Source organism: Aulonocara sp. 'chitande type north' Nkhata Bay, linkage group LG13 (genome assembly GCF_057382095.1).
Source record: "Aulonocara sp. 'chitande type north' Nkhata Bay isolate Kocher_YH1m ecotype deep benthic linkage group LG13, A_spYH_male_GT1.1, whole genome shotgun sequence".
NCBI classification, from domain to species: domain Eukaryota; kingdom Metazoa; phylum Chordata; class Actinopteri; order Cichliformes; family Cichlidae; genus Aulonocara; species Aulonocara sp. 'chitande type north' Nkhata Bay.
Window position 1 is genome coordinate 23,750,400 of NC_141356.1, and position 22,727 is coordinate 23,773,126.

General features: G+C 39.4%; 4 protein-coding genes and 1 long non-coding RNA gene across 6 annotated transcripts; 3 read left to right on the top strand and 2 right to left on the bottom strand.

The window, feature by feature from the left end:
* Positions 1-4: 4 nt before the first annotated feature.
* LOC147316102 (glutathione S-transferase omega-1-like) lies at positions 5-4,296 on the top strand. 2 transcript variants are annotated; one of them, XM_086259305.1, is made up of 6 exons: positions 5-152; positions 2,104-2,212; positions 2,294-2,516; positions 2,611-2,712; positions 2,804-2,910; positions 3,989-4,296. In XM_086259305.1, the coding sequence occupies exons 1-6, from the start codon at positions 125-127 to the stop codon at positions 4,137-4,139; spliced, it is 720 nt and encodes a 239-aa protein (XP_086115431.1). In that variant the 5' UTR covers positions 5-124; the 3' UTR covers positions 4,140-4,296. The 2 variants fall into 2 exon arrangements, with proteins under 2 accessions (XP_086115431.1, XP_086115433.1); XM_086259307.1 differs by having other exon boundaries at positions 15-152; positions 2,108-2,212.
* A 2,110-nt stretch (positions 4,297-6,406) lies between these two features.
* On the top strand, positions 6,407-9,178 carry LOC147316103 (uncharacterized). The gene is made up of 4 exons (XM_086259310.1): positions 6,407-7,206; positions 7,630-7,770; positions 7,992-8,073; positions 8,608-9,178. Exons 1-4 carry the CDS (start codon positions 7,159-7,161, stop codon positions 8,721-8,723), a joined length of 387 nt encoding a protein of 128 aa, XP_086115436.1. The 5' UTR covers positions 6,407-7,158; the 3' UTR covers positions 8,724-9,178.
* Positions 8,917-10,601, bottom strand: LOC147316104 (uncharacterized). The gene is made up of 2 exons (XR_015124447.1): positions 10,306-10,601; positions 8,917-9,512 (listed from the first exon to the last, which is right to left on the bottom strand). It is a non-coding gene; the product is annotated as an uncharacterized LOC147316104 (long non-coding RNA).
* A 1,803-nt stretch (positions 10,602-12,404) lies between these two features.
* LOC147316105 (glutathione S-transferase omega-1-like) lies at positions 12,405-16,207 on the top strand. The gene is made up of 6 exons (XM_086259312.1): positions 12,405-12,461; positions 13,215-13,323; positions 13,454-13,676; positions 13,862-13,963; positions 14,171-14,277; positions 15,944-16,207. The coding sequence occupies exons 1-6, from the start codon at positions 12,434-12,436 to the stop codon at positions 16,092-16,094; spliced, it is 720 nt and encodes a 239-aa protein (XP_086115438.1). The 5' UTR covers positions 12,405-12,433; the 3' UTR covers positions 16,095-16,207.
* itprip (inositol 1,4,5-trisphosphate receptor interacting protein) lies at positions 15,590-22,459 on the bottom strand. Its single transcript, XM_086259311.1, has 2 exons — positions 22,331-22,459; positions 15,590-18,754 (listed from the first exon to the last, which is right to left on the bottom strand). The coding sequence occupies exon 2, from the start codon at positions 18,715-18,717 to the stop codon at positions 17,104-17,106; it is 1,614 nt and encodes a 537-aa protein (XP_086115437.1). The 5' UTR covers positions 18,718-18,754; positions 22,331-22,459; the 3' UTR covers positions 15,590-17,103.
* Between the last annotated feature and the right edge of the window lie 268 nt (positions 22,460-22,727).

The window sequence follows — 22,727 nt, forward strand, 5'->3', positions numbered from 1 at the left end:
CGCCCACCACGGAAATAGTGTATAAAATTAATAATCAGCCATACTGCTTGCTCTCTGACTTTCTTTCTCGGTCAGGTGTAGTCGGTCACCGTTTCGGCTCTTCGTCTACCACTTCAAGTGCAACATGTCCACTGAAAAATGTTTCGCTAATGGTAAGACCTACGCTGTTACTCGGCTAAAACTGGAGGCTTTCTATTGATGAATTTTCCTCTGCCCTGAACTGATTACAGGGGAGAATTTAGGAAGTAACGAGATACAACACTAAAGCTAAACGCAGATACACTGTAGTTGCAAATCAAATAGCCCATTTAATGGACTCATTTTTAGTATGTGTCATCAAACGCAGTAGCGGTTTTTGATATGGGCGACACGCGCGGTTGCCCGGGGCGGCATCGTGGCGGGGGGCGGCATCACGGGCATCGGTAAAAAAATAAATAAAAATAAAAATTGCTCGTACTCATGCTGCCCCGACGTCATGCCAGTGCATACTGGAAATGGCATAGGCACCGATCGGTTTTCTATTGCTATTTGCTTGGAATAAGGGCGCCCTCCGTTTGCGAGGTGCTCCTGCTGCTTCCGGCACAGGGAGGAGAGGGCGGGGCGGCGGGGGAGTCACTGGCTGGCTGGAGCAGCATCTAATAACCAACTCGCAAAATAAAAACAAAACACCAGACATTATGATACAGACTTATAATTTGCACCAATGTTTTTTTCAAAATTCTATACGCGAAAAGTGAGCGCGAGAGCCCTCGGTGCGCCTGCTTGCTGCTGAAGTCAAAGTAAAACTTTATTGTCATCTCCGCTACATACAGTCCAGTATATAGAGAGACGAGACGACGAGGCTCCACAGCAGTGCAAGTAAACAAACAATATATATAAGAAGAGTAAGAAAATAAATATGCACTTTAGGACCAGGGGTAAAGGGATCAATAACAATTTAAAATTTATATTTTACAGTTTGATGATTTAAAGTCTCACACACACAACCCGTCGAAAGGGGAGCGGCCCTGCTGCTTCCAAATAGAGCACATTTCATTCATAATGATGTAAATCCAAGTCCATTATGTATTCATGATTTGAATCCTGGGTTGTGTGAAATCCCAATACACCCTAGACAAAGTGAATCTGTGAACTAAGGTGTAGGTCTGTTAGGTTATGTTGTGGTGCTCCTCGATATGGGGGATTTGTGTTCATACTGGAGTGCAAAATTAAAACCAATGGAAGATGGACAAGAAAAGTTCAAAGCCATCAGGTGCTCAGTTTAGAAAAAATAGAAAAGAAGAGGAGGAGAAACGAGCAAAAGATGCAGGTAAGCAGACGTGTCATTGGATAATGGCAGGTCATCCTGAAACAATCAGAATCAGAATACTTTATTAATCCCTAAGGAAATTATGTGGGTTACAGTTGCTCCAAGAAGAAATGGTAAAAATAGCAACAGTAACAGACTAAACTCCAAACAATACATTATGTTACAGGTTTTAATATTAATTAGACATTGTCAATTGTTGATTTGTCCTGTTCTCATTGTATGATGAATTATGATGGCTGTTTGGTAGCTGTTTGCATACTATGCATACTCTCTCTCTTCATATGTGTGTGTGTGTGTGTGTGTGTGTGTTTCTCTGGTGAAATTCAGTATGGGTCCGACAACAGTTTTATGTCAATGGACAATCCTTAATGTGTGTGTGTGTGTGTGTGTGTGTGTGTGTGTGTGTGTGGGGGGGGGGGGGGGGGGGGCAGAGGGTGTGTTCGCCCAGGGCGCCAAACAGGCTAAGACCGCCACTGATCAAACGTGTTGTGAAATAAAGACTAAATTAAGAGCATACAGCTGCCAGTCTACAACTGCATCACATTTTCTGTCTCAGCTATGATGAAATGCTAAAACATAAATTTGCTGTGTCCTAGGTCTAACTCTAGTGACAAATAACTGTGCAGAAATAACAGAAAAATAGCCCAAACAAAAAAATGAAAGCAGTAATACTTGACAGTTTCTTCTCGGAGTGGTTAATGAAATCAAAAAATAACTTGATGAATGACCCTCAGAAGTCTTTCCACCTCAGTATTTTTTTATTCTAGTTTTTAAGCTTTTCTTGTTTCCCTCAGGTAGTGCCGCACCTGGTCCAGTGCCCAAAGGCCACATTAGACTGTACAGCATGAGGTTCTGCCCTTTTGCCCAGAGGACCAGATTAGTGTTGAATGCCAAAGGAATCACGTAAACATGCATTTTATTACAATTGATTTTACAAATCTCATCCCACTCACTGAACATAACGTAGGTACTTTTGTGTTTCAGATATGACACCGTCAACATCCACCTGAAAGACAAACCAGACTGGTTTCTTGAGAAGAATCCTCTTGGTCTTGTCCCAACGCTTGAGACACCTGCTGGTGAGGTGATATACGAGTCACCCATCACCTGTGAATACCTGGATGAAGTTTACCCTGAAAAGAAGCTGCTTCCCTCCTCTCCCTTTGCTAAGGCTCAGCAAAAGATGATGCTGGAGCACTTTTCCAAAGTATGTTGCATGAAAACTTTAATAAAAATGTTAAGGGTTTGGTTTTTGTTTTTCAACCATCACCAAATAATTGTAATGTCACTATTTTCTACAGGTGACACCATACTTCTACAAGATCCCAATGGGTAGAAGGAATGGAGAGGATGTCTCTGGACTGGAAGCTGAACTGAAAGAAAAATTAGCCAAATTAAGTAAGGTAGGTAATGTATTTGAATCCCGTAGTTTCTTTGTCCATTAACTCAAAATGTAATATTACAGCTTGTAAAGGCAAAAATGTTCAAACATAGGACCTTGCTAACAAGAAGACCAAGTTCTTTGGTGGTGATTCCATAACAATGATTGACTACATGATGTGGCCTTGGTTTGAGAGGCTGGAGACCTTTGAGTTGCAACAGTAAGTAGCAGTCTTTAAGTTTAAAGGGTGTTTAAAATGAATGTTTAACTCATACAATAATTTAAAGAAACTTGAGGTCATCTGAGTGGAACCTAACTATACAAAGGTTTAGACAAGAGAAAGAAGAGGGATTCCCACATTGATCAGTGCTATTTGTCATTGTTCCTTTTGTGAGACCAGAAGGGTATGCTATGAAGCAAGTGGTATACTTTCAGGCTTTCTTTGTGTTTGTTGGCTTGTCAAAACTTGAGAACCCAGTGAGACACTACACGCCTCACAGTGTTGGATTAAAGACAGATTTTCTGCATTGCGCTCAATGCACAAAGGGGGACACATGACATAATTTCGCTCTTTCGCCACACAATGTGGATCAATCGAATGCGGCCTCCTTTTAGTCATAGACATTATCAGAGGAACTGCTGATAGGGACCCATAAAGAATCACTATAAAATCCATATAATGGCAAAAGGAGCTCCAAGTAAAGCAATGCTGCAGGGAAGAGCAGATCTTAAGAACTCCTAAGTTATATTTATTTTGCCTCTTTAAAATTGAAAGTGCAAAGTGAATTTTACAGATGTTGATGGTGTTAAGCATAATTTGCAAACATTGATCAAATAAGGTAAAAGAAGAGTGGGCTCCTTGACAGGGAAAACTCTAAATTTGTGCTTAGCACACTTTACTGATGCATTAATCTCACTTGATGATAGTTACGAGTTGACGAGTGTGGTTACATTGAATGCTGCCTTGTTCACATAGCATGTTTGCAACAGCATTTGAGTCACTGAGTTTGAGTCCAACAGCTTCAGCCTGTGTTTTTTAAGTAAGAGTGGTGTTGGTTAAAATTAAATCTTAGTTCATCTTTATTAATGGAACCTGCTCTTATTGTATTATTGTAGGGTCTTTACTTTACAATATAAAGCGCCTTGATGCAATTGCTGTTGTGATTTGGTGCTATTTAAATCAAACTGAATATTTATATTACTGAAACAGAACGTCTCATTTGCCTAACGTTTTCATTTATCTGTGTATTCATGTTCTGTCATTCAGTTTTCTTTAAATTACTTTCTTTGTCTTCTAGCTGTCTGGATGGTACACCTGAGCTGAAGAAGTGGACAGAGCGCATGCGGGAGGATCCAGCTGTTAAAGCCACCATGTACAGCACAGACACCTACAAGGCCTTCTACAAGACCTATGTTGATGGGAAACCTGACTATGACTATGGCCTGTAGAAAATTAGCAGTGAGACCACTGAACAAAACTCTCAGCCGTCCTTTTATATGTCCGATGAGTCAGGTCTGTATCAAAATACTGATGTGGCACATGTAAAGGGAAACATCTGAAGAACAAATGTGAATAACTTTTTCAATTAAATATCCATGAAATGATCATCCTTGTTTGTTTGGGTTTTTGTTTGTTTGGGTTTTTGTTTTGTTTTGTTTTGTTTTTTTTGGGGGGGGGGTTGTGCTTTAAAAAAAACAAACAATTTCATGCTTTTCTCCAGGCCACAGAGTGTGGTCATTTGATAAACTGGAGCTCCACCAAAACAATACAAGAAAAATATCAGATAAAGTGCAGAGATCAGTCCCATCTGAAATGTGTGACCACGCTTCAGTAATTACTCTATGAACAGTGTAGTTTTGGTGATTAAAATCTGCCACCACTAGGTGGAGCACTTAGGTAGTCAGCCTGGTGTTATGTAACTGACATGGGTGTTGCTCAGGCTTTTAACAGTGCTGATTCATGTTGGTCTGTATTATTTTTGTTTATATATATTTGCAAGGAAAAAAAGACATTGTTTGAACTTTTAATTTCTCAAGAAAAATGCAATGAAAACTATGTATAGTGAAAACTGTGCTTATTTATGACCAGGATTCCTGGATTGCAATGGAGCTGCAGGTGCTGCGGGTCAACAAAGGAGGACAGAGTTAGTCAGTACATGTGTGCACAGGTGTGGCTGTTGTTGTTGAAGGTGCACACAAAGCTTTGCACTTAAAATCCAATGCGCTGTGTAGGAGTAACTATTCAAACATTACAGTTTGAATAACAGTCTATGAATTAATCATATTTCAAAAAGGGACGGCATTTAGTCGAAAACCACAAAAGGAACCAGCAGAAATGGTCCCTCTGGGCTGACACTCGGTCAGTAGTGGAGAGAGTAAAGGAAACAGACTCACATGAGATTTAAAATGGGAAACATCCGGTGAAACAAAAGGACAAAAGTCAGATTCAGATCCCGATGGTCAAAAACTTGCACCTGTATAATCAGCAAAGAGAGATTCCTGTTTTTGATGAAGATCCTCCGCAATTCTCCATTTATTAGAGCTTTTTTGCTCTGTGTCTGAAAGCTAAAGCAGTCTAACCAAAGGTTCCAGACAAAAATATACATTGGGTGAAATAATGATTTGATCCCCTGATAAATTTGTACGTTTGCTCATTTACAACAAAAAGAGCAGTCTCAAATTTTTATGGTAGTTTCATTTTATTGGTGAGAGACAGAATATCAACCAAAAATACAAAAACAAAAAAACAGACATTACATAAAAGTTATAAATTGATTTCCCTTTCACTGAGTGAAGATTACAGACAGATGTTTCTGCTGGGTCTTTCTTTGTGTGGTATTTTTCCAACTTATAAATTTCAACTTACAAATTCTGCAGGGAGTCAAATAACAATTTCCTCCACTGTGGTAAAAGATGTCAACCACCTGGAATCTTTGAAAAAGTATTTATATACAAATGAGCCCATCAGTTTTTGGATAATGACACTTTTTTGTAGTCTTGCCTCTTTACATAACAGTAGATTTTAAATTCTAAAAAGTCAAGATGTGATTGAAACGGAAGACTTTCAGCTTTAATTAAAGGGGTTTAACAAACATGTTGCTTTAACTAAAGAAATTACAGCCATTTCTATCTACACACGTGTTTGGGGTGGGGGGTTTTTTTTTGGGGGGGGGGGGGGGGGGGTGTTAAGATTTGCTGAGAGGCAGTTTTGTGGCAGGTGAAACCTGTTACCTCTTCAATACATGACAAAATAAGCAGATCAAAAGATCTTGAGTTGATTCCAAATAGCTGTCTGAGAAAGCAAAAGATGCTGACATGTTAACCTGCAAGAGATCCATCATTTGTCATCACAGCCTTTATTCACTGCGACTCAGTGAAGGCCAGGATTTAGAAATGGCTTCCAGTATTGGCTTCTGAGAATAAAGAGAGCAACATTTCTGTGAAAACATGTCTAACAGCAACAATATCAGAAGGAGACAAAGGGGGCGGTAATCTCGCAAAGTCATAACTAGTCTTACTTTCTTCTGGGTTATGTAAAAACAAGACAAAAACGGGGAGTGGAGTATCTGCAAAGTCACTGTGAATATGCGTTACACAAACGTCTATCCTGGCGGTTTTAAAGGTAAAAGTAGCCCAGCTAGTCAACTATTAACACAAGTCCAATTTATCATATAAATAGTGACTTTTATGTGCCTGAATCAGGCGGGTAACTATGGAACTCCAAAGTGTTCAAAATTAAATAAATAAATAGGTCAAGATGAAATAAATAACTATGTGAATAAATAAGACACAGATATGTAATGTGAGAATGATATTGTGAAATAATGGAACACATTTTGAAAACAATGCTCATTATTGTGAAACATATTACATTCTGCTATATATATTTTCTTATTATTGTGAAATATTATTTCATGGTCATTATTTTTCACAATAACAGAGATTATTCCTGAGGCATTTTATTTATTTCCAGCCGTTTTTAGTCCAAAATGACCTTTTTTCAAAGTCAGTCTTTATTTCAAAATCCCGTTTTTCCCGATGGTCTATTTATTTCATAATGCGACTTTTCAGCAGAATGACTTTGTCTGTCAATCAAGAAAGACAGGGCGGAGCCAGTTGTGTGATTGGTTGCTCCTTTACTCAGACATAAGTAATAGCACATGAATTGTCGATTTAGGTTTAATGGTGCAATGCATCTCCTATGCAGCTGGCGGCAGTATGCAGCTCAAAATAAACTTAAGGCACCGACAAATGCAAAACACTGGGCGCGAATAACGTTACAGGTGTATCAATTCTTGTGAAGGGCATGGCTGCAGGAAACAAGTCCGTTTCTGAGTTACTCAGAGAACTTGCTAACCGCTTAGATTGAACGTCTTCACCTCAGTCTGCGTATTGCAGCAGTGTACTGGAGATGAAGTGGTCCCTGGTCCAAGTTCTCATCACAACCGCACAGTGTTAACGTTAGCAAATGCTAACGCTATCACAGCTAGCTCCACTCCACGAAACGCTGTTCAGGGTAAGTAACGATATGTTATTATTGCTTGGTTAGTCTGTCTGTCTGGCAAAAATGAGCTTTTTAATCAGTTTAGTCACAGATTTTTTTTAATACTGTTTTTTATCATAGCAAAGAATTCTATAAATTAGGTAAGAGAAAATAATTGTCTTCTGGGTTAATGTCTGTATTACTATTTACATTGTTGTAGGTAATAGTTATTCATGACTGTTTTAAAGTGGCTTATCTTCTGTGCTAATATGGAAGACAAGTAATCTATGTGAAAGAAAAGAAAGCAATTTTAGTTCAACGTAGTGATTTTGTAAGTGGGTATAATTTGAAAATGCTTTTACTAGTACAGTGGATGTTCTTTAAATATTTAACATTTAAAGTGTGTGTCACTTTACAGACTCCAACTTCAGTTTTGGTTTGGTCTCACCGTTGTAGGTCATAACACAAACAAGTCGTCAAGTCAAGCAGCTGAGGAAAGGGCTTAAGGAAACCATGGTATGGCCGCTTCTGACAGAAAGATCAGACATCATTCCTCCTTTCTTACCAAGGGAATCAGAGACTGCTCCCTGTTGTGAGGTAAGGTCAGGTCACATCTTTTAACATCTGAATAGTAAAGCTATTTGGTTAATTTATGAAGGATGAACATTAATTGTTGACACAAAACACCAATATACTGTTTTGTATGCGTGGGTTAGTTGAACAGCTGGGTTACATTTAATAAAAATACACCTAATGTTGCTGATGCTCTTAAGACTACAAGATAAGTAAAGCTATAAAATGACTGTGGCCTGCCACAGAAGATGAAGATGAGGAAGAAGAGGAATGCTCTCGAGGATAAATGCAGAGTGGCAGGTTACCTTCGGTCCTTCATTGAAAATGGTAAGTCTGCTGCGATAGGTATTTTGCCATTGGTTTTCTCTGATTACACTTTGGTAAATTACATACAGTCCAGTGATCTTGGGTCATTAACAAAGTACACTATAGTAGAGCTGGGCGATATGAGATTTTTTCATATCACGATATTTATTTTTATTTATTTTTTTATAAAAAGGACAAGAGCGGTGAGGTCTATCGCAATAGTTTAATTTTTCTATTGAGAAAAAGTTATTTCGCAATACATATCGTTATCGTTCTATCGCCCAGCTCTACGCTATAGTATAATTTTGTTTTGTTATTTGCTCCATGCAATACATAAGAGTGGTGGCATTATCAGTTGCACTAGAATTGTATGTAGACTACTTTTAGCTTTGTTAACATAAAAATATCTATAAAAGCTACAACAGCAATTTGAGTGGGGCAAAAATGTCTGGTGCCCTGTATGTAAGTGGTCATCTTTTATGGTATTTCTCCATAAAAGATTCAAAATAATGAATATAGGATGTCATTATAGTTTAAAACAATCTTCTGTTGCAGCATCTTGTGCACAACAAAAAGCCCTCATCAAGTTTTGGACAGGATGGGAAGTCTTGCCGAGAAATGACTGTGGAAGTGGTCAACAGCAATCTTCCAAAGTCTTCCACCGGTTTTGAAGTACTACGTCTTCCTGCACACTACTGTACCTATGAGTCATTTCTAATGGACATTCAGGTGTGTCTCAACTCTACTGACTCAGGTTTTGGTCTGGTTTACGATTGATTCCATAACCACATGGTAAAATTAGACCATTTCTTCTTTCTTGCATCACATTACTGTACTCTGTGTTCAAAGAAACGGACAATCTAGTGAGTTCTAGTTCTTTTTAATACACTTGACAGTGAAAAATACAGAGTACAGGTGTGCATTTATGGCTTTTTTAATATAAACTGATGAAGAGTTCAGATATCAAAATCAGTTGTTCACTGTACATTATAAATTACACAATATGTTTTGTTTATACTCGCTACTGATACAAAAAAAATTTCTAGAAAAAATTATTTGAATTAAGATGTTACACTACTCTGTGTTCATTGTATTAAATCTGCTCAGAGTTGACATGTACTGTATATCCAACCAAGAAATGATTATCATTAAAGTGACAGCTGTATAAAACAAATCCTGTTTTATAGCCACTCACTGTTTTGTTGAAAATGAAATTGGTTATGCTGTTTTGAGTCAGTATTAGCTACAAAGCTGTAGAAATTAAAAAAAAAAAAATCCTCCTGACATAGAAACTGATTAAATGTAATAATGTCTTTCTACAAGTGATTTTGAAGTATTGGTAGCACAGCAGGGTCTTGTTCATTCAGTGCATCTGGGAGCTGAATCTCAGGAATGGTGATCTCATTTGATGGGCAGCGATTATGTTGTCCTGTCCAGTCCACACCATAATCCTCATCAACCTGAAAGAGCATGCACATGTTTTAAATCTAAACTGAAGAGGCGTTTCCTGCAGCTGTTCCTAGATGGACTTATTGAGTCTGCCAGGGCCTATGTGAGTTGCTTAGGCATTGGCTACCAACTAATTATTCATTCACCCATTCTAGGTCAGGATTGGTTCTCTTCAGGTATAACAAATTTAACTTTGTTTAAAGTATTGCCATCTATACCTGACAGGTGGGATAAAAGAGAATGGCTTGGGAGGCGCACAGCAAATCTCAAAGTTTTCCAATTAATGCTGAAAGAACCAAGGATGTAAATGTATTCTTGTTTTAGCTTTACCGAAGACACCAGAGAAAGTATATCTATAATGCTGCTGAAATAGACAAAACCATTTCAATAAACTCGCTATTTAACATCAACCTTGTTATGCGTTATCAGAGAACAATCAACTGCAAACAGCAATGAAACATTCAACTATGTACTATTTAAAGCACTAATGACCCTGTTGTCTAACAAGATGTGATAAGTAAGTAGACTGTGGAAAGCTGGTGGGTCTACTCTCTGTGTAAAAGGTTCCTACAGGCTCCACTGACCCCAGTCTCCGAGTTAACACACTAACAGCTAACACTGCTAAACGTGTCTCAACGCCGAGATGGCGCCGATAGCTTTAGCCGTAGCTGCCCCACTTAGTTTAGACAGTAACAAAAAAAAGTAAGCGATAATAATTCATTGTCAAACGTCATAATTAAGGTCAACACCTAAACAATGCTGTGTACAGAATCACACAGGTGCTCAATTACAGCATAAACTTACCTTAGACCATCCTCCGTCATTTTCCTCCTAATTGTGCTCGGAGACAGAAAATGTATCGGCAATTACCCCGACGGTTATCCCGGACAGCACTAAAGTCCTGAGTGCTGCACCGGGATTTCTAGACGTGGACGGCCAACATTTGAAGACTGTTCTTCCTCGGCGTATTCCAAACGAACACGGTGCTGAATTGATCTTAAACCTTTGACAATGCTGTCATCGATGGGAACATCTTGAAGAGCAATTATCATCCCAAGCATTTCAGAAACATCTAAACGACTCAAAACAGTATCTACAGATAAATGATCCCTCTCTATCTGATTTGCTTAAATGAGCAGAACTGGCTGAAGTTCACACCAGTCCGCCATCCTCCGTGACTTTTGACCTAGCACGCTGTTGCTAGCTGCAGTAGCCGTCCGCGGAGCCGGTATCCAGGAAAACTAGTCGATGGTAAACGATAAGCCAATAGGTGCAAAGGTCCAGCCCACTTACATTGATTGACAGACAAAGTCATTCTGCTGAAAAGTCGCATTATGAAATAAATAGACCATCGGGAAAAACGGGATTTTGAAATAAAGACTGACTTTGAAAAAAGGTCATTTTGGACTAAAAACGGCTGGAAATAAATAAAATGCCTCAGGAATAATCTCTGTTATTGTGAAAAATAATGACCATGAAATAATATTTCACAATAATAAGTAAATTTATATAGCAGAATGCAATATATTTCACAATAATGAGCATTTTTTTCAAAATGTGTTCCATTATTTCACAATATCATTCTCACATTACATATCTGTGTCTTATTTATTCACATAGTTATTTATTTCATCTTGACCTATTTATTTATTTAATTTTGAACACTTTGGAGTTCCATAGGTACCGCCTCTCACAGTGGATGCTCCGAAGATAGGAGACAGTTGATGCGGTTTGTCTTTACTGCAATTTAATAAGAGATACGATGAGAAATGCTTTTAAGAAAGTAGGCTACTGAGCAGCTTCACTTACCAATGGTTTTTTTTTTATAAATCAAATGTGAAATAAATAAATAAAAATACTTTTTAAAGTCTTGTGTTCAAATAGATTACTCAAGGAATTCCTTCAAGATTGTTATCTTAGCGATCGTGGGGCGATCGTGGCTCAAGAGTTGGGAGTTCGCGATCGTGGGGCGATCGTGGCTCAAGAGTTGGGAGTTCGCCTTGTAATCGGAAGGTTGCCGGTTCGAGCCCCGGCTTGGACAGTCTCGGTCGTTGTGTCCTTGGGCAAGACACTTCACCCGTTGCCTACTGGTGGTGGTCAGAGGGCCCGGTGGCGCCAGTGTCCGGCAGCCTCGCCTCTGTCAGTGCGCCCCAGGGTGGCTGTGGCTACATTGTAGCTTGCCATCACCAGTGTGTGAATGTGTGTGTGAATGGGTGGATGACAGGTTGTGTAAAGCGCTTTGGGGTCCTTAGGGACTAGAAAAGCGCTATACAAATACAGACCATTTACACTTCATTTCCAAGTTCAGGAGGTTCACGAGACACGTTTTCCCCACATGTGTTACACAACATTGAGTTTTGCAAACATTTTGTACTGCAGGAAATGACCTAAAATGTATTTTTAAAAAAGGGGGTATAAAAATTACACCGACAAAAACCAACATAGTAATGATAATAAGCTACATTCGAGTGAAAGAATTAAGCATCTACACCCTTACCACCTCCACAAGAATTAAGATATATGTAGGTAAGTAGCAGCCAGTGCTGCTAATCAAAAGCAATCGATTCACTGATCATCAACAACTGTGACCACGAGGAATTGTTGCAGCAAATTCACCTCAAGATTAAACCGTACAAGGCTCAGGCAACTGTCAATAATTCAAGAGCAACATCTCAGAGTCTAAGTTTTGTAACACAAAATATAAAGTTCGTGACAGTACAGTTAGGAAAAAAAACGAATAAGCATTGTTTGTTAGAACTGGTTATGACTGGTTTCCAGGAAAACGCCTCTTATCTCCAAGAATAACATGGCAGACTGATTGGACACGCCCACAAGTGTATAAATGAAAAGTTGAGCAGCGCTGTTCACTGACACCACTCTGAGCTCGGTCCGTTTCAAGCCCTTTGATTCACACATTACTTCAAGTGCCAACATGTCCGCTGAAAAGTGTCTCGCTAAAGGTAAGACTCTAAAATATTACTCGAGGAACTGAAGGCTGCTTATAAAGCTCAAATGCAAAAAGCTGTTTCCTTCTGCTCGCATGATGAAGAGTTATTATACCGAGAGCAACATTTTTACAAAGTCATTCTTTAGACCTAAGTAACCTATTCCTTCCGATTTTAAAGCAGGTAACTGCAAATGGTCCTTATAATTATTGCTTCATTAACATCTAAATACTAAACTCTATGAACGTTAATAAACATTATGTGGCTTCTCTGAAAACAAACAGACGTCAGAAAAAAAATATTCGCACTAAAGTACAGGCATAAATAAAACTGCAACATTCACTGTATTCAAACAAAGATATTTGTGATGCTGGTTTAAGATTGGTTCCATAAAGTTTAGGATGTTAAGTAAAGTGTAAATAAGACAAACACAATCAAACCCTTGAATTGACAATACAACAACCTGATCCAAACTTGCAAGTATAAAATTACTTTAAATTCACTGTGCTTTACAGTAATAGAAGATTATTTTCTGCCACGGTTGTTCTACTTGAAGGTTAATTGGTAAAAGTTTTTACACAATCCGCTACCGACCTGTGATTTATGTCAATTCTGCAAGTAATTTTAATGCATTGCTTTTCTGGTGGATTATTACAACCATATATGACTTTAATTTTCAATGTGAAGCACAATGCATACATTTAAATACTGCCACCTGCTCTCCTTGTTACTTTTTTTAAATGGATGAATCTTTTTCGTGTCTCTCAGGTAGCGCTGCCCCTGGCCCAGTCCCTAAAGACTACATCAGGGTTTACAGCATGAGGTTCTGCCCTTTTGCCCAGAGGGCCAGACTTGTGCTCAAAGCCAAAGGAATCAAGTAAGGCTACTCTTTATTCTAGTTTACTGTACAGATGAAAAATCATGATAGTACTTCAATCTATCAGATGTCTGCTTCAACATGCCCACATAACCTTCTGTTTTTTGTTGTTGTTGTTTGTTTGTTTCAGGTACGAAACTATAAACATCCACCTGAAAGAAAAACCAGAGTGGTACCTTAAAAAGAATCCATTAGGTCTTGTCCCAACACTGGAGACACCTGCTGGTGAGGTGATATACGAGTCACCCATCACCTGTGAATACCTGGATGAAGTTTACCCTGAAAAGAAGCTGTTTCCTTCCTCTCCCTTTGCTAAGGCTCAGCAAAAAATGATGCTGGAGAACTTTTCCAAAGTAGGTCACACAAAGACTTGCATATAAATCTTGAGCTTTGGGGGGGTTTATCAACCATCACCAAATAATAATATTGACATCTCCATCTACGCTACGTCCAGATGAACAGCATCAACTTTTGGAGATTTACTTACCTGAATGATTGAGCATGCATCAAGGAATATTAAAATTGCTGTTTTCTACAGGTGATACCGTACTTCTACAAGATCCCAACAGGTAGAAAGAATGGAGAGGATGTCTCTGGACTGGAAGCAGAACTGAAAGAAAAGTTTGCAAAGTTAAACGAGGTAGGCCACACCTTTTAGGCCTCTGGTTCCTTTATCCATTAACCCAACATATGAGGTGATACACTGTGTGTGAATGAGTGTGTGCCTGTGAATCACAGTCATTGATCAAAGGTTGTTTTTATTAAAACGAATAAGTTTATCTTTCCTGTCAGTGCCTGGTTATTCCAGTTAATTACAACTCTAATAAATGTAACATTCAATTTCTAGGACCTCGTTAACAAGAAGACCAAGTTCTTTGGTGGCGATTCTATAACAATGATCGACTACATGATGTGGCCGTGGTTTGAGAGGGTAGAAGCGTATCAGGTCAAACAGTAAGTAATAATCTTTACAGATATTTAGCCTATAGAAAATTGTAAACATTAAAAAAAAAAAAAAAAAAAAAAAAGGTCAACTGTGGGGAGCCTAAGTATATTATTTACTAGAAATGTTACAAAAGTTAGAAATGAACAATCGAGAGAAGCATCCTTTTCTAAAACCGACATGTTTTACACTTTAGTTAGTGGAGTCTGTTCTTCCTGTGCCACTAGTTGCACTATTGTGGTCAACAGAGATAAATTTTACCTTAATCTTTTTACTCCAGCTTTTCCAAATGTTGCCGTTTTTGTTTTTTGTAGAGATGGCACGATACCACTTTTTTAAATGTCCGATACTGATATCATAAATTTGGATATCTGCCAATACCGATATGAATCCGATATAGTGTGTTTTTTTTAATCAATAAAAATGTTTTTTAATATCTTGCTGCTTTTTGTATAAGTTCATATTCAAGTTACAAAAAAAACAAACACTAAAGCTATTCTGTTATACCTGTATGCAAAAAATATACTGCACCCAAAATATTTCATAGTTCAGCAATACTGATCAATCTAATAAACTTAAACCTACTCCATCCTCCCTATTCTGGTATTTTAAAGAGTAAGCAACCTAACTAATAGGGTTGCAAATTCCCAGCAAAAAAAAAAAAAAAAACAGGGAACCACCCCCCGCCCCATGATGCTTAATTGACATAATCAACTTTAATTTGATGCAATGTGGGGAAAAATGCACAGAACTCAATTATTTTTCAAGAATAATTAAATAGATTCAGCATCTTTCTTCAACAGAATTGCAGACTGCACAGATGGTACCTTCCCAAAGGAAAAAGTACTATAGCTTACTAGGGTATATATATTAGACTTAATAGTTACTATATACAGTAATGGACTTCTATACATTTTTCATCAGATTAAAAATTTGGGTGTAAAATTCGGATAATTATTTATTAAAAGCTAGACATTTTAAATGAGAATAAGAAAGAAAAGTATGTCTTTGTGCCCCCTTTTCCCTGTTCATGCCCTATCGGCCCCCCTGGCTAAACTTTGCTAGATCCGCCCCTGCACGGTTACCAGCTACGTAGAAAAAGATCCTGGTGTAGAAAGTAATATTAAATAAATTCTAACAACAGCTTAAGCTTCAACGTGCTGCTGTTGTTCAGTATCGGACCGATACGTAATATCGGATCGGTCCATCTCTAGTTTTTTTGTTTTTTTTTAAAAGACAAAGGTGTAACTCTGCCAAATGGGCATTGCTTGCTGTGTTTTATTGCCACAGCAAGCACTGTGTCCATAGTTAGCAACACTGCTCATGTATTCCTCATGTCTCTTTGAAACCAAAAAGAGGTCATTCACCAGCTGTGCAACTAGTTTTAAAGCCTGAGCCGACTCAAAAATTAAAAAAGAAATGGAAATGTGTTGAGGATATTGTGCACTCTCAGTCAAATGTCCGATTTTATGGCGAGTTCACTGATCCACTTCTGCACCTGGAAAAAATGCCTCTCGTTTGTCTCTTTAACGGAGTAACAAAGTGACTTTAGCGGAATATTTATTACCGTGTGCCGAAGCTAATGGATTTACTTTTCACTCAGTTGCTGAAACTATTACAAAAATTGAGTGTTCAAATTTACTTGTATTTAAATGGCTCTACCCTTTGTCTTATTAGGTTTTTGGATGGCACACCTGAGCTGAAGAAGTGGACAGAACTCATGTTGCAGGACTCGGCTGTCAAAGCCCTCATGTTCAGCCCAGACGCCCACAAGGCCTTCTTCAAGACCTTCCTTGATGGAAACCCAGACTTTGACTATGGCCTGTAGGAAGTTATTAGTTAGAGTACTGAACAAAACCTTCAGCCATCATTTAATGTTACTGCATTAGTGACTATGACTGATTTTTCAATAAAAAAATAAAAATACTGTCAATGAAATGACAGCAAATTTGATTTTTCTATTTGTGCTTTAAGACACATAAAAACAATACATTGTTTCCCTTTTATGGTCTCATTTAATAACCTAGAGACACACACAGTAAAAATATAACAAGCAAAATTCAGAAAATAAGCTCTAACAAGCAATAAAAGATACATAAAGAATAACAATCCTTAATAGCTGCCATCGGATCTGCAACAGTAACAATGATACATAAAACACAGTTATACAAAGCAGACAGTGCACTGTTTTGTTAAAGATTCCTGTGTGGCTCCGTATAATATGAGAGGTATTTATGTTAAGATCTCCTGCTAAAATGTAGCATCCAGGAGCCGAGGGATACCAGTGTCACAGTTAGTATATATTGCTGGCATCTCCACTAAGATGTTGAGGTTTTTCCCTCAGCGTCTGATAGCGGTAAGCTGTATTCTCAAGAAAATGTTAAAAAAAAGCAGCTGCAATAAAACCAAGTCTACATATCAGCCTTCTATTTGTGACTACTTTACTTTGGTTGATACAATCTGCAACCACTAGGTGGAGCAGTGATGCTGCTGTTTTTAATGGTACTGAGTCGTGTTGGCACGTGTTTCTTCACGACTGTGCTGTTTTTTGTTTTTATTTCAATCTAAACATTTATTACAATAAGATTGTAAATAATATTTCTGGGTTTCTCCACTAAATTTTCCAGTTCCTCCTTTAGCATCGGTGTTAGCAGTAGACCATATTTTATTTAAAAAGGTTTTGTAAGTAGCAGCTACGGCAAAACCACTACAAATTTAGTTACCAGCAAGAGCTGAATCAGCTGATGCGCGTGCACCTTTTGTTAGTAACATTACTTATAGTATCACTGAACGATATGTCTGATATATGTGTCTAAAATAGTTCAGTTGCTGAGTGCCTATAAACTTTCATCCAGGCTGTGATGTAAACCTCCGTTTGATAAGTACGGTGTATACTCCTGTATGAGCACAGGTGCATTTCTCAGCATCTCCTGAAAATGCCTGACTGTTGCTGCATAAAGCTCCCTCTGCAGCACCAGTGTCCTGAACAGGTTGATGGGCTCTGCTCTGCGAATCATCTCAGGAACCTGGACCTCTTCTGGCACTTTAGTGTTGCCAAACATGACATGGTTAAGTCTTTTCTCCTGCAGGCTCCTCTGCACAAAGCTGAGCAAGTCCTGGACCCTGTGCTGCATACTCTCAATGCTCCACGTGATGGTCTTTTTACTCAGCAACAAGTGCAACAGAGCAGTCTTTAAGTGATAGTTTGTAAGGGCACTTTTTCCAGTTAGCCCTGATTGCTTTTTGTGTAAGAAAGTAACAATCTGGAGGCAGTGTAAATGACAGGAATGTTTTGGTAGGCGTTTAGAAAAATGTTTCAGCAAATTCCTCTCGTAGACAGCAACAGATAGGGGCCAGTATGGGTCTGGGAAGCTGTCAACATCCGATGGAAAGTGCGAGACAAAATAAGCATCTGTATCCTCAAGCTGGACCACCGGAATGATGTTCATTACGATGATTTTTCCTGACGGGAATCGGATCTTCAGCGCACCGGCAGCATCCAGGCTGCGAAAGGTAACATCAAAGTCATATTTGTGAGAGATGCGTCCCCACGCTTTGGTTACAGAGATCTGAAACCACTTCATGACTTGGTCTTTCGCCAAGCAGTTTGTGTCTCTGGAGCACAGCAGTTCATCAGGACTGAGACTGACTTTGGGTGTGTCATTTCTGCCATGCAGCAGACAAAGCATGTCCTCTCCGAGGTTAGCAGAGCCACAGAGACAGCCCCCACTATTCTCCCCAGGTGTGGTCACCTTTATCTTCCCACTGCCCTGCATATCAGGAGGTATGTCACTGGAGGAGCTGCACCACAGGTGGTACTGAAAGGAGTGCGGATCTGGAGGTGAGAAAGGCACGATGAGGTCACATGTGAGCGGTTTGCAAAACTTCCAGGACTCAAACGTGCTTCCAATGCCAACAAAGTCCCCGACTTCCATGTCTGTGTCCCTGTTGCACACGCTCCTGAGTGACTCGAGCAAGTCATCTGCAAAACCCTCGACAAACTCCCTCACCCTCCAGTTTTCATGTGCTGAAGTGTAGGTGCATTTATCACAGAAGTTACTCAGGATGTCCTTATCCAGTACCATCATCCTGGGGTTGATGGAACCACTCTCTGAAAAAACCTCTTCCTCCTCAACTTGCCGGACTTCTCCATCAGCCAGATCCACCCTGCACATCTCGATGGTGAAGAATATTATAAAAGACACCGTGCTCCAGAAGTACCAACTATAATCTTCCTGCAAGCTGGTCTCTTCCTGCTTTGAGTCCATCTGTGAAAGCTCTTTTTCCAACTTGGCCTTCTCCATTTCCAGTCTTGCCTCATGCTCCCGCATTCGAGCGATCAGCTCCTCATCCTGATCCGGGAGTGTGGTGTTTTCATGCGGAAAGAGCGAGGGATGGTTTAATATGGCAGCAGCCACCACCACGCACAGCCGTGCAATGGCCCCCTGCATCTTCAGCTCGTTTCTAATGTGCACATTCAAGCAGATCCTGAAATAGAAACATAAATACAGTCAGAGCAGATACAAATGGTTTAGGGCAGCGGTCCCCAACCTCCGGGCCTCGGACCGATACCGATACCATTAATCGTTTGGTACCGGCCGCGAGAGTTGAGGCTCAGGTGTGAAATGTATGGCTTTCAGGGTTTTTATCGGTTTTCAGCGTTATTTTGTTATCGTTTTTATCGTTAACTCGGTTTTCCTGGGTCTTTTCACGTGTGTTATGAATAAATCTTCTTTTTTTCGGTACCGGTACTAGTTTTATTTTGTTGTATTAAAGGCCGGTTCGTGAAAATACTGTCAGGCATAAACCGGTCCATGGCGCAAAAAAGGTTGGGGACCACTGGTTTAGGGCAGTGGTCCCCAACCCCCGGGCCACGGACTGATACCGGTCCATGAATCGTTTGGTACCAGGCCGCGAGAGTTGAGTCTCGAGTGTGAAATTTGTGGTTTTCAGGTTTTCATCGTCATTTTGTTATTGTTTTTATCATTAACCCGGTTTCACTGGGTCTTTTCCCGTGTATTACGAATAAATGTTCTTTTTTTGGTAGCTGTGCAGGTTTTATTTTGTTGTATTTATCCGTGACACCTTAAAGGCCGGACCGTGGCACAAAAAAGGTTGGGGACCACTGGTGTAGGGGTGATGTATAAAATCATGACATATTTGTATACAAAATCCAGTTATTTTTGATCAAGCTCTCCACCCACCAAGGGAAGCACAGACTGTACCTCTAAATATAGAAGAAGTGCGCTGAGTGACGCACTTGTCCAGTATCAGGCTTTGCAACACAGGAGGAAGGAAGACCGAGCCCATGAGAATAACTTTGCCCTCCTCCGATAAACATATTTAGTTACCACACATTGTGCCTGTTGACATTTATATCCTTTTATCGAAGATATAGCAAAACAATACTGCTTTCTTAAAAGAAAGAAAATCCAAGTTTGTACACTGTGCAATTCAGCATCAGTGTAAAACAATACAGAAAACAGTTTCCATTGACTTCATATCTACTTTCCTAGATTTCAACAAATAACCAACATGCAATATACAAGGAGAAAGAGGATATTACATAAATGTCTTTCTTAAGCTTCAAGTTTGCCCCTGTGTGATGCTTATACTCACTATTTAGTATTGTGTTACAGATGTTTAAAGGGTAGGAGATTAAGAAGCATCCGTGCTCGGCTGGCCGGACTGAAAAACGGAAACTGTCAACTCTGACATGAATAAAATCTTGTCATAAAAGGTGCCAAAAATGAGGTTTCCTCTAGCACACAAGTGAAACAAGAACAGGGAAGTATGCATCGTGATCTCACCGTAACATCATGAGATGATGAACTGTTCTCTGCAAGACTCAAGATTTTAAAAAGACAGCGGTAATGAAGTATGTGAGGCCAAAGAGCCGGGGGAAACTTCCCATGACTTATTCACTGGGAAGATTTCCAAGACTTGCATTAATGAGACCACCCAAACAAACACTGCGACAGCCAAGAGCCTCGAGACGTAGCTCTTCTCAATCATTTTGGAGTAGCGATTGCTACATAACAGAAACATAACTGGAGACTGACTCTTTTCAAGTATTTGCAACTGAGGGTTTACAGAAAGTCAGAGAAGAACAGACTGTCAGAGGTGGATCAAGTACCCATACTCTTCAATGAAACACCATCATGTGAAAATATCAAAGCAGTGTTAAGTGTGTTTTTTTAATCACACACTTAACACTTAGGAAGGGTAAAAGAAAGGTTTTAATTCCCTTTATTTCAGATTTCTAGTTCAAGTTCAAGTTGGTAAAAATGGCAAAGGGGCAGATTTCATAAACGATTAGATTTCAAAGTACCTGCACTTAATATATAATTGCACTGATGATCAGTGCAGCTTCATAAAAATATTTCTCTGCCACGCATGCATTTAAGAAGAAATTCTACAGACATAGCTGAAGTTAGGCACCTTTATTAGTCATCCTGGCAACAGGAAGCTTGTCCCAGTTTATGTTTATGCTTAATTTATTTAAAAGGTCATGAGCAGTTATTTCCATCATGTAAAATCATGTGAAAGACAAATTCTTCATAGGACTCTATGCACTCCTATAAAAACTAAGTACACCCTATGACTCAGTAGCTTGTAGAACCATCTTTAGCAGCACGTGATGTAATGACACTTGTGGGCATTTGTTTATGCATAGCTCTCTAAAGTTCCCACCATGGTGTTTTGATCAGGTTAAGGTTTTCTTTTTCAGCAATTCTGTTACAGATTTGCTCCTGTACTTGGGATCATTGTCCTATTGCACCTCCAAGTTTGGCTCGAGCTTGAGCTGTCGGACCGATGGCCTCAAATTTAATTTTAATACTTTGGTATACAGACGAGTTCTGTGGCTGCCAAACAACCCAAATCATCACCACTTCACCACCGTGCTTGAAAGATTAGTATAAGGTTTTTGTGTTGATATGCTGTGTTTGGTTTTCTCACACTGTGGTGCTATACATTATATCCAAACAGCTCCACTTTGGTCTCATCTGTCCAAAGGATATTGTTCAAATGTAACTTTGCAAAGCCATACCGCCATATTCTTTTAAGAGAGACAAGGTTTTCTCCTGGAAACCCAGCTATAATTTTTCCGTTTTTATTTTAAACATTTAACATGCTAACTGAGGCCTCAATTTGCTGGGACGTCCACTGCTGGGCAGATTGTGACATTTTGTTAACACACTCCAGACCAGCAAACTGCCAAACCTGTGCTTTTATAGAGGTGGTGACACTTGACAGACTATCCACTAATAATGCCTATTTGAATAGCAGTACCTGGCTGCTACTTACCCTCCTGATTCCTGTGGAGGAGTAAGGGTGTAGTTTTTCAAAGGCATGACTTTATGCAAGGTTTAACCACGCAGGCTTCATTTTTTTTTATCTGCAGTCTGTGGCAACTTAGAGGTTTTTATAAACAGCAGATGAAATGCCAAAGCATCTAAATATAGATACGAAACAGAAGCGTATAAATGATGAAGCAAAGACATAACCGTATATACATATGATTTGTTTTGTTTTTTGCAAATATTCTGATTTAGGAGCAACATGAAATATCCTGCGTTCAAACGAAACCTACTTTAAAATGATTCATACGCACAGGAATGAATGAAAGATGTTTCCACCACTGTTGCTGCACCACCCTACATCCAATTATCTCCTGGTGTTTTTTGGGGGAAAATACTAAACAGCGACTCTCCCACGCTGACGTAGCTGCGTGCTGACACAGTGACGTGGTTAATAGCCCTACGAGCGGTCACCTCCTCTGTTGTCTTAGCAACAAAATAGAGAGGGACTAAAAAAGGGAAACAGACTAAAAAAATATTATTCCACACTTATCACTCACTTCACAGGCCGGTCGCTTACCACACGCTGCTCCGTTTCATCCTGCGTGGAGCTTCATAAAGCAACAAAGAGCAGCTTAAACGTGCCTCGCGTAATCTGGTAAAATAACTGCACGCTTAGCAGCCTGGAGCTCCTGTCGTCCCATCAAGTTTGGAGACGTGCGCGTAAAAGACGAATGCTATTGTAAAAAGTTAGCAGACCTACCCGTGTGGTGTTTCTGGGTGAGTTCATGGTGATAAAGTTCATCGTTCGGGTCATCCGGTGAGAGCAGCCTCATGCGAGTGGCGCGGGGACCGTTTCTCAGCTTCCTTCTGACATTTCCTCACTGCGCGCTCCACCCATGCATAGACAGAGGGACCGCCCTGCTTCCTCTCATCACCCAGAACAGCAGGGACTTTTATGAAATGTGAGGAGCATAAATTACGTGCAACAATTCTTAATGTCATCCAGAATTTTAAATACATCTTAAATAAATTTTAAATTTATATAAAATATTGCAATTTAAATCAACTTCACAACATTTAATCGTAGCCATGTTACATTGCAAGATACTGCTATATTGTGAAATTCAGCTCTAGTGTAAAGGAATCTGATTATTTTT

What these genes read in the sequence shown, in the direction of transcription:
- LOC147316103 (XM_086259310.1), top strand. Translation starts at nt 7,159, where the DNA reads ATGCTAACGCTATCACAGCTAGCTCCACTCCACGAAACGCTGTTCAGG. An exon ending in AGACTGCTCCCTGTTGTGAG is followed by an intron (nt 7,771 to 7,991) that starts GTAAGGTCAGGT and finishes GGCCTGCCACAG; the next exon opens with AAGATGAAGATGAGGAAGAA. An exon ending in TCGGTCCTTCATTGAAAATG is followed by an intron (nt 8,074 to 8,607) that starts GTAAGTCTGCTG and finishes CTTCTGTTGCAG; the next exon opens with CATCTTGTGCACAACAAAAA.
- LOC147316105 (XM_086259312.1), top strand. Translation starts at nt 12,434, where the DNA reads ATGTCCGCTGAAAAGTGTCTCGCTAAAG. An exon ending in CTCAAAGCCAAAGGAATCAA is followed by an intron (nt 13,324 to 13,453) that starts GTAAGGCTACTC and finishes TGTTTGTTTCAG; the next exon opens with GTACGAAACTATAAACATCC. An exon ending in AGTTTGCAAAGTTAAACGAG is followed by an intron (nt 13,964 to 14,170) that starts GTAGGCCACACC and finishes TTCAATTTCTAG; the next exon opens with GACCTCGTTAACAAGAAGAC.
- LOC147316102 (XM_086259305.1), top strand. Translation starts at nt 125, where the DNA reads ATGTCCACTGAAAAATGTTTCGCTAATG. An exon ending in TGAAAAATGTTTCGCTAATG is followed by an intron (nt 153 to 2,103) that starts GTAAGACCTACG and finishes TGTTTCCCTCAG; the next exon opens with GTAGTGCCGCACCTGGTCCA. An exon ending in TGCTGGAGCACTTTTCCAAA is followed by an intron (nt 2,517 to 2,610) that starts GTATGTTGCATG and finishes TATTTTCTACAG; the next exon opens with GTGACACCATACTTCTACAA.
- itprip (XM_086259311.1), bottom strand. Translation starts at nt 18,717, where the DNA reads ATGCAGGGGGCCATTGCACGGCTGTGCGTGGTGGTGGCTGCTGCCATA.